Source organism: Humulus lupulus, chromosome 5 (assembly GCF_963169125.1).
Source record: "Humulus lupulus chromosome 5, drHumLupu1.1, whole genome shotgun sequence".
In the NCBI taxonomy this organism is placed as follows: Eukaryota; Viridiplantae; Streptophyta; class Magnoliopsida; order Rosales; family Cannabaceae; genus Humulus; species Humulus lupulus.
The window spans coordinates 239,518,855-239,529,739 of NC_084797.1; the positions used below are offsets into that span (position 1 = coordinate 239,518,855).

Genomic DNA, 10,885 nt, shown 5'->3' on the forward strand with positions numbered 1-10,885 from the left:
CCACGGTTTCATTACCACTGTTTTTTTTTTATCAAAAAAGACAAAGCCACTCGTAAGAACATCATCTCTATCAGTCATGGATAAAAATGTGATAATGAAAATTCTATGAGATAATAATCCAACTTTGTCTACCCCTTTGATTTCCAAATCCATCTAGCAAATCCATCCAGAACAAAGAGAGGAGGATTTTCCCCCAATACGTAACAAACAATGGAAGTACTCCAAAAGGATACCTCATCCTCAATATCATCCATGGTTATTTTAACCCCCTTACTCTTCGTATTCTGCTTCTCACACCCAAATTCGAAACTAGCAAATTTGGAGCTTAAATTTGCACTATATTTCCAGATCTCAAGATAGGAGGAGAAGGGTGCATACCTTGTTGAACCTCCTTTGATCATTTCTGCGATGCTACTAAGAAATTCAAAAAATCATCTCGAATCTCCTGCTGTCGTTGTAACAATCTCAGAGTCGATTTGGGCGAAATTGGCTCTGGACCAATCCCTGGAAATCTTTCTGCACGAATTACAGCAATCTTAGAGTCACGTCCAACTTCATCCACCTCAATACCAGCGTCTTCATCAGAGAAATTAAGTGGCTCAATTCCAAGATTAGCAGCCATAGATTTCATTTTTTGAAAATCAACTGAAATCGGACCACACTTTTTCCTCTTCTTCTGCGTCGATTTGAGTTTTCCCTGCACCTTAACCCTCGTCTTCGCCATGGCACCAGCCCTCAGGCCAAGAGAAGAGCTAAGTCAAGTCCTATTGATTTTTTAAATTGTAGTATTTTTTTTTAAAATAAAAAATAAAGGTGGCTAGAGGTCTCTATCACCAACATTTTTATTGGTTATACTATGATTACATTATTATTATTATTATTATTATTATTATTATTGTTATTATTATTATTATTAAACTGCCATCGTGGACTTGCTTATCTAAACCAGTACTGTGTAAAAAAATTGGATATTTCAAAATTTCGACTTTTACGCTAATGTATACAAAAGTAATCGCTTTCATTAATTATTAGCAACTCAATTTTAAATTCATTGTTCATGGATTTAAAGGTTATTTACTAATTAAAGAAAGAAAGGCTAAAAAGTATATATCGGTTGACTGCATATGTTATTAGAAGAGTTTGATCAATAAACATTTTAATATACCTTAATTAGCTAGTATATTATCTTACAAGTTTCTAATTTACACTAGTATCTTCATTACTTTGATTAATCAGTTAAATCCCAGTTAAAAAAAAAACTTAATATAGATTTGAAAATTGAGTACAAATTAATACCAAGCAAGGGATCAACTTTAACGTGTACACAAACAGCCTAATTTTCGAGTCTAGAGAGTAACTTGTGGGTTCCACCAATAACAAAAAGTAAAACGGTCCTATCTTTTTTTTTTTGATGGGGAATAGATGTTTCTTTTTTTTTTTTTTTTGTAACTAAATTACAATTTATATAAATATATTTGACCATTGATATGAGAATCTCTTTTTAGTGGAAGGAAAACTCGCAACCAAAAATTTTGTCTCTTCTGTATGTTCAATATATTATTTGAGGGATTCTGTTTAGGATTTATACTTTTTTTTAATAATGTGTATTGTCCAATTATTTATTTGGATATTTTGTTTTAACAAATTATTTTTTTGATTTTATATTTTATAAAATGGTTAAAATAGAACCTTAAACTCAATTTTGATAAAAAAAAAAATGAATATAACAACACAATTTTTAAGTAGAATGATTTTATTTTTATTCTGAATTGTTAGTTTGGGAAATTATTTGTGATTTTAGTTGAGAAAACATTAACTAAAATCGGGTTTAGGGTTCTATTTTAACCATTTTACAAAATATAGATCCAAAAAATAATTTGTCAAAACACAGGATTCAAACAAGTAATGAGACAAAACACAGAGGTGGATAAACACTTCTTTTTATACAATTTGTAGATATTCTTAACACTAATTTGTTATTAATATATGAGGTTATTATTAAATTAAAATAGATGAAATTGGATATTAGATTGCAGGGATAATAGTATAGTATGAACCACGTAGAAAGTCATAATAAGTAGACTTATCATTTCTTTTTTTATTTTAGTTTTTTTTAATAATTTTTTCTTTTATTGTTTTGAGTAGTAATTCCATGCTATCCTCTAGAAAGTCAACCAATAAAGTTCCATGTTTATACCGAAACTACCTGAGACGCGTAATTTGCTTTTACAATTTCCAGGAAGCCACTTATCTCTCTGTCTTTCTCCATAACACACCCAAACTCTATACATACATACATATAACATAAATATATATATATATATATATACATAACTTATCAAACTCCATCACAACAAACAGCTTCAACTCTTTCTCCAATCACTTCTGAAGCTGAGAAAAATTAAGGAAAAAAAATGGCTGAGAGGAACCAACAAACAAATGGGTACACCAAACCAGACGAAGAATTGGCCACTTCACAATCCAAAGAGCTGAAACGCAAGAAGAGGATAAAATTGGCAATATATATTGCTATCTTTGCAGTGTTTCAGATAATCGTTATCACTGTTTTTGGAGCTGTTATTATGCGCGCTAAGTCTCCTAAGCTAAGGCTAAGCAATAGCAATATCGAGTTTCAGAGTCTCAACACTTCTGGATCACCATCACCTTCTTTCGACATAAACTTCACCACCCAAGTAAGGATCAAGAACCCCAACTTTGGGCCCTACAAGTTCGACAACACCACCGCCGTCGTCACCTACGGCGGCACCACCGTAGGACTGTTTACCATTCCCAAAAGCAAGGCCGGGTTCAAGTCTACTAAGAAGATTGATGTGAGTGTGAATTTGAGTTCGTCCCAGTTGCCAAACACTGCAGATCTCGGTAGAGAGTTGACCACTACGGGAACGTTGACTCTCGGAACCACCACGACGATGAACGGAAAAGTTGAACTGATGTGGATCATGAAGAAGAAGAAGTCGGCCAATATGGATTGCACTATGATTATTGATACTAATGAAAAGAAGCTCCGGTCATTAGAATGCAAGTAAATATACACATATATATATATATATGAGTGTGTGTGTGTGATTTCAGCTGTTTTATAAGCTAATTATTACATTTTCTTGTACTATTATTAGTTTTAGGCTTTTTTTCCTTAAGAATTTACAAATATATGGTTTAATTTTTTGGTTGTGTGATGTGTAAAGAGATTATATATGCAGTGTCTCATTATTGTGTCTTGTCCTATAAAGTTAATTATATGATCAGATTCATCATTGTTTCATATTAATTAACTAAATATTATAATAAGGTTTTTAATGAGGAACAAAATGGAATCTTTGTTTTCTGATATTTACAAATTTAATGTATTAGAAATGCTAGCTAGAGACTTAACCGGTAATTGATTTATTCAACCATACAATTTTAAAAAATATTGTGGTCCCACAATAGTTCAAAATTTAATTTGTATGTAATATACTATGCATCTCTAGCAATATTAGTCTTAATATTAATTATGAGTAAATTTGATGCTAATTCAGCTTATAAAAAAAGTTGAAAAAATTGAGCTTAATTAATGGAGCAGAATATATGATTCCGTGCTTTATAATATATCAAAAAAGAATAGTTTAATTAGAGTGAACAGTTTATAATTTCCTATTAATATAAAGCTATAAGTTTATTAGTTATATAACTACCGTTATGTTTAAAATTGCATAGTGTGAAATAGAGACGGCAACATCCAAATAAATTCAACTACACTGAATCAATCCAATTCAATACAGTTACAAAAAATTAAATATACAATTATAATTAAATTGGATTGGATGTGAAGAATTGTATTTTAACTGGATTGGATCGGATGACGGATGATACTGACCTAATTAAAAACCGTTCTAATCCAATTATATTTAATTATTTATATTTCTTTAAATATATATAAAAAATATTTATATTTCTTTTAATACATTATTATTAGCTAACTATTAGTTTTAATTAAAGGAGAAAACGTACTATAAAAATACGCATATATTCTCATTTTCTCTCTCATTTTCAATTTGTAAGGTTGATAACTTTATGTAGTTTGAACTTATATGGTGTTGTGTTAGTGTTTAAGTGATTTTTTTTGTATATTTTTAAGTTAATATTAAAAATCAAGTTTCAACTTAGTTTTAGAAAAAAAAATCAAGCTTCAAGTTGAAATCCAATTAAAAAACCGACTTATTCTAATTACTAATTGGATTTGATTTTGATGCTTAATTAGATTAGATTAGTACAAAAATTTTGGATTGGATCGAAATGCAGTGAAATAATCAAAATGCCAAAGCAACAATATTCTTGACTCTTTATTCTATTTTATTTTTTTCAAAAGGATATTCTTGACTTTGACTCCGTATTCTTATCACACCACTAAGAGCACTCATATTGGGTGAGTTATATTACCAAAATATGTAAAAAAAAATAGCTAAAACTAACAAAAATGGGTATACATTGGATGATGTATTTTACAAATATTTTTAGATAAAGCTACAGTACCAAGCTATATTTAATGTACACTATTCATCATTTAACCCAATATTATAATATTAAAATATATTATAATATTATTGATAGTTATAAAAAATATTTGAAATGAATAAAAAATGTTTGAAAATATAATATTTAAATGATATAGAGAAAAAAATAAAGAATCTGATATAGGATAAAATGTAAAACTTAGAGGTAAAATAGAAAAATGTGTGTTTTGGGGAGGTATTTTAAAAGTTGAAGTAGAGCACCGGATATGAGTGCCCCAAGATAATAGAATTGATTTATTAATTACACTGTAGCGCAGAGTAATTTGTCAAATAAACCTTGTAATTTCTCATTCTACAGTCCAAAATGAAATGAAATAAAGTTGGTACTCAATCTGTCAGTCAAACGCATTCAACTATAACCAACTATCTTTTGTAAATATAAATAGTTGTCATACCCATTTTTTTTAGGAAATTTTATTATCACCTAATTATAGATTATTATTTTTATCAAAATCCTTATTATAAATTTAGTTACGTCTATTTTGACAACCTAAAGACTTAGCTTGCTCCATTTGGTCAATGGTAACATCTTATTAATTTAATATATATTTATATAAATGACAAAAAAAAATATCTGCTTGCCCTCCTACAATTTTTTTTAATATATAATACATATCCTGCCGGCTCAATATTTATATTATTAAGATTGAGTGCTTTGTAAAAATAACTTGAATAAAATATACATTTTTTTTAATTATATATGCAAATTATTTAAATATAATTAGGCTTTTTCTGTGGTCCCTCCTCACAGGACTTAGTCATAGGACTTAGTCCACCTATGGGTCCCACTAATTTTGCAAGTGTCAAATATTATTTTTCACCTATAGTAGTCACTGATGTTAATCGGGTGAAAAATGTGTGAGCAGGTGTTAGTGAAAAATAAGGGCATTAAGGTAATTGAATGTGCATTTTATTGTATATGTGAGGATATTATAGTAATTTTGGTAAGAAGTTGTAGTTATTTACGTGATTGGCTACGTAATGGATTGGACGCTAATAAGTAAATGATAATTCAATTTGTGGAACACTATTATAGTCGAACGTAACAAATATTGATACTTATGAAGTATTATTATATCAATGTGTTTATTAAGTGTTTCAATGGTGGAACACTATTATAGCCTAATTTAGATGAACACTATTATGGCCGCAGTGATTGCCTATGCAAATATTATAAATTCAATTAACATTATATTACAGCTTACTTATTTAATAAGAAAAAATTATGTGCAACCAAATACTTTAACCATGTAAGACAATGCATGAATAGCAGAAAATGGGATACTAATGAAATACATATTATCCAAAACGAAGGTTTAAGGTAATACATGATCACAAAGTAGCAAACCAGACACTTCTCCTTCTCTAAAAAACATAATAAGAAAATTACATAACCATACTATTTGGAGACTGCAGAACACACAAAATAAGTCCAACCCATACATTCCTTCCTTTTTTTTACTTGGGACAGGGGGGAGATGGATAAACTTCTTCCTCAGCTTTACGACAATAGCAACATCCTTTGTTCTTAATTTCTTCCACATCAGTTCGAAGATTGAACAAGATGCTAAGAGCCACATTCTGGAAGGTCTTACGTCTCATGTACATCTCCAATTTGGATATGTCGGAGTCAGACTCGGACTCGAAGTACGATAATGAGATTGGTTCTTCAATATTTTTGTTCTGTCGCGCAGAAGGACCTTCATCATCATTTTTCTTGCCAACCGACCCTTGATCATGGAAAAATTATAATCAAACAATAACTTTTCCTTAAAGTTTAAATGGGTTGTTATTCTACTGTATTATTCAAAGTAATTAGAATAAATTTATCATTAACTTTGATGAGATGTTTAGATCACCTGGTTTCCTCCGTGGTGTACTCTCCGAATGAGATTCTTTCACATGGTGGCCCTCACGACTTTGTCCATCCAGTAGTTGTTTCCCTCGCCTTTGATATTTCTTCACGTTTGAAGTTGGAGCAATTGTTTCTCCAGGCGATGAGTGGTCGTCAGCCTCTTCGGGCGTCATTAGAGATCGGCGGTTAGCGCAAGTTTTGAACCTCATTTTTTGTTATCAAGAAAGGGGAGTTTTCTGGGTATAGTTGAGAGAGAGATTGAAATGATAGTTCACAAGTAATTGTTAACAATGATGACTGTAATTGTACGTGCATATGTGTTCACAAGTTTTTAATGTTTACTTTGTTAAAGGATAAATGGCGGGTTGTCCAAATAATTGAGGGGGGAGAAGAGGGTGTCTCTAGCTTTATCAAGCCATAACAAATTACACAAGTGATGGCAGCAATGTAATAGGGTACATACTTGAATAGTGGTATGCCATATGACATATAAGAATAGTTTTCTTAAATATAATTTTTTTTAGTAATTGGCCATCAAAAAACCAGAGACTTGTCGCATACATGGTTTGCATAATTTGGAACGGAGACATTACATGAGGACTGCTTACATAAACGGACCCTTCAAATTTAACCGTGCGCAATGGTTTCAAAGGTGATAGACAACCCAAAAAAAAAAAGAGTTTCTTGAACTCTTTAACGAAGACCATTATCCAAAATGAGAAACCAAACTCAAAACAACGCACTAGTGAGACACATGTTCAGGGAAGGGCAGCTAACCGTAAAGATTACATAGGACACTAATATGACCATAATAGTATATGTAACAACATTAAACAAACTACTAATTTGGTGGCTTCTGCCTTTAGACATGGAGGGTGTACAAGTTCATATATGCACTGCGCAAATCGTCCATGTCTTTGGTCCACTCCATTTGCATCAGTTTTGTCTTCTTTATGAACTCTTCGTAAGCCATTTTCATGGAAGCCAGCTACGAGGTAAGAAAAGAGATGTCAAAGGTTGAAGCATTGTACATGATCTCTAATGCACTCTGGTCGGTAGCCAACCTCAAGTTCTCTTCTATGAGATAGCTGATGTACTCCATTTGCTCAAGCCGTAGTTCAACAAAGTGTGGCCAGCCAAACACATGCTTCTTTCCAGAGGGTGTGTACTCCATCATAAATAGAAAATGAAGACACGAGTGAAGAAAGTGGTTGATTATATGATGGGGGTGAGGAGAACCATGGAATTTATGTATATATTTATATAAATGACAAATAAGATCATCAAGTAAAACTAAAAAGGTGGTAACTTGTGCGAAGACGTAGTTGGTATTCAAATATTATTAATCAACCACTTAGTACACCATTTTATGCAGAAAGATATGTATTATGTTATTACAGGAAGATCATAATTTATGTTTATGCACTAATTTGTTACGTACGACTTGCGATTTGTTCTTTTTGCAAGCTACTTTTATTACGTGGCATCTCAGACGCTGAAACACGTAACCCCTTATACAAGGTTGTCCATGATGACTTTCCTTTGGCTATTTACATATTAACATGAAAATGGAGTAAATTAATCATTATGAATCTTGTCTGCATACAATGTATGGGCCCACCTACATGTGTTCTAAGAAAATGGTTTATATAACAAAAGTAAAACATTCTACTGTAATCCCAAGTGGGTGAGTGTGCTTTCCATTATTTTGTTTTTTAATTTTCAAGTTTGTCGTGTCAAATAAATTGATCAAGTGACATGACTAGAATAGGGCCTGCGGCATGGTCTCCACATGTTTGTCCACGTAATAAACAAAGAGTGAGCAACAGGTAGCCATTTACAAAGGGGTACGAAGGGGTATACCTGTATTTTAACACATTGTCAATATTAGCCTCAATTTTACAGTTCACCAATAATCCAACAGCTCACATTAGATGAAGGACTAAAACCTTCAAATACAACTGAGGGACTTTAGAAAGGCCCATATAATTATTATATTTATTACTTCAGTAAATTCCTCTATTTTTTCGTATATAGAAGGTAAAATTCATTCCCAAAATTTTACGGAGGCCTTTTATGTGCAATTCCGAATGTGAAGAACATTTTCGTATCCTATTTGTGAGGTTTATTATTTGAAATACAACACACTCATTGTTTTCTTCTTTTTATTTGTGCAAAATAATCGAGATAAATAATTTTTTTACCATAAAATGAAATATTCTCCTCTTCTCTCCCCACCAGCCTCATTTTTATGGCTAGATATTCTTATTGATCAATAATAATAATATTTGTTTTTTTATTTGTCATACACAATAATCTTTATTTTGTTAAAAATTACATCTATTTTAAATTCGATTCGAATAAGTATACAAAAAGATGGTTTCGCACTCTTGGTAAGTATACATAAATAATCATAACTTTTTTCTTCATTTATTTTTTACATCAATAACACTAAAATCAAACCCTAAAACTATAACTTAATTTCATTTATCAATTAAACTCCTCGTGATTTATTCATTTGTAATGTTATATGGTAGATGTTCCCGATCTAAGCAAGTGAATAAGCAACCACAATTGTAATATCTATAAGAAAATATTCTAATGATGACACCAAATTTTAAGGGACTTAATTGTAATTTTATATTTTCCATGATAACTTTCCCATGACTTTCCTTTACAAGATTGAAACATGATATTTTTCAAAAAAAAAAAATTGAAACATAATGTACTTTCTTTTTCATATTAATTTTATATTATAGATAATAAAATTACACCAATAATGTGTTAATTAAATATCATAAATATTTAGCAATTAATAGAGAATATTAATTCCAAGTTTTCTCTCTCTCAGCTCGGAGAGCTGGTGCCATGGCAAAGGGAGGGAAGATGCAGGGGAAGGCTAAAGCATCGGTGAAGAAGAAGAAGAAAAAGGGTCCTACCTCATCTGATGGGGTTCGGAAAACTAGGTCCATGATGAAATTGCTGGGAGTTGAACCAATAGAGTTTTCGGAAGGGGAATTAGAACCAGAAACAGATCTGGAAATTGATCTGCTTACGATGCAGGATTTACTCCAAGCACACAAAGAAGTGATAGAAGTGGTTTCTCCAAGATCTTCGCTGGAGCTGCTGCAGAGGAGAGAGGAGGTGAGGAAGGATTTCTCGACATTCCTGCAAGCTTCTCAGAAGTGTTTTGGGGAAATTGCATCAGGTAAAAATCCTACTCCTCCAATCTTGCGATCTGGCCATTTGGTGCAAAATTTGAATGTAAAATTTCAAAGGGATAAGGAGCAGGAGGGACAGAGGGATATCAAAATTGGATTGGAAGATATTGAAGATGAAATAGAGTTTTGGAGCTCTTCTATTGTCTGTTATGTGCTAGGAGTTAATCCTCCGTTGTCGGTTATGGAGGGATTTGCTTGACGAGTTTGGAAGACTAAGGGTGTGGATAAGGTGGGTATCTTGAATCATGGAGTGTTCATCATTAGATTTGATTCCATAATTTCAAGAGATGAAGTTTTACACGGAGGGTATGTTTTATGTGATAAAAAACCTGTTATTATGAAGCCTTGGGATTCTGTAACAGATTTTAGGAAGGAAGATGTGAGGGTAGTCCCTACTTGGATTCAGTTGACTGGTCTGGAATTGAAATATTGGGGTGAGAGGTCTCTTTTCAAGATTGTGAGCCAAATTGGGAAACCTCTTCAGGTGGATGAGATAACGAAAAACAGGGACAGACTGAACTATCCTCGAATCTTCATAGAAGTCTCTCTTACACAGGACTTTCCTTATGAGGTCTCTTTCACTAATGAATTTTATCAGCAAGTCGTTGTTGATGTTTTCTATGAGTGGAAACCAGTTCTTTGTGGAAATTGCAAAGGATATGGGCACATCACTGGGAATTGTAGGAAAAAAGATGGCTGGAAGAAAGAATGGGTGATTAAAAAGGATAACAATACGGCACAAGAATTGGAGAAGGAAAAAGGTGTAATGGTGGATGAGGAGGGATTTCAGCAAGTAACTAGAAGTGGAAAATTGAAGATGGCAGCCGCTCCTCCTACTATAGTTGCTAATAGTTTTGATGTTCTTAGTTCAGAAGTTGGAGAATGTTCGAAGGTTGGGGAAGCATTGGATATCACAGGGGGAGGGGGGGAGCCTCCGCCTCCTAATGGATAGGATTCTTTGTTGGAATGTCAGGGGGATCAACAATCCTAAAAAGCAAAATGAGGTTAAGAAATTAATCTCTACTAAAAAGGTAGGATTGGTTGGTCTCCTTGAGACAAGGGTCAAGGCTTCGAACTTAGGGGCCTTGTACCTTAGAATGTTTGCGGGTTGTTGTTTTACGACAAATAATGCGTGGTATAGTGGAGGGAGAATTATTGTAAGTTGGAATCCAAGGATGTTTGATGTGAATATTTTGTTTTGTTCGAGTCAGATGATTCATTTGCTTGTTAAACCG

At 32.4% G+C, this 10,885-nt stretch overlaps 1 protein-coding gene across 1 annotated transcript; it reads left to right on the plus strand.

Moving 5' to 3' along the window:
- The first annotated feature begins 2,414 nt into the window (after positions 1-2,414).
- Positions 2,415-3,047, plus strand: LOC133780154 (uncharacterized). The gene has a single exon (XM_062220026.1). The coding sequence runs from the start codon at positions 2,415-2,417 to the stop codon at positions 3,045-3,047; it is 633 nt and encodes a 210-aa protein (XP_062076010.1).
- The last annotated feature ends 7,838 nt before the right edge of the window (positions 3,048-10,885 follow it).

Bases quoted from the DNA above. Each gene is read 5' to 3' on its own strand.
- LOC133780154 (XM_062220026.1), top strand. From the start codon at position 2,415: ATGGCTGAGAGGAACCAACAAACAAATGGGTACACCAAACCAGACGAA.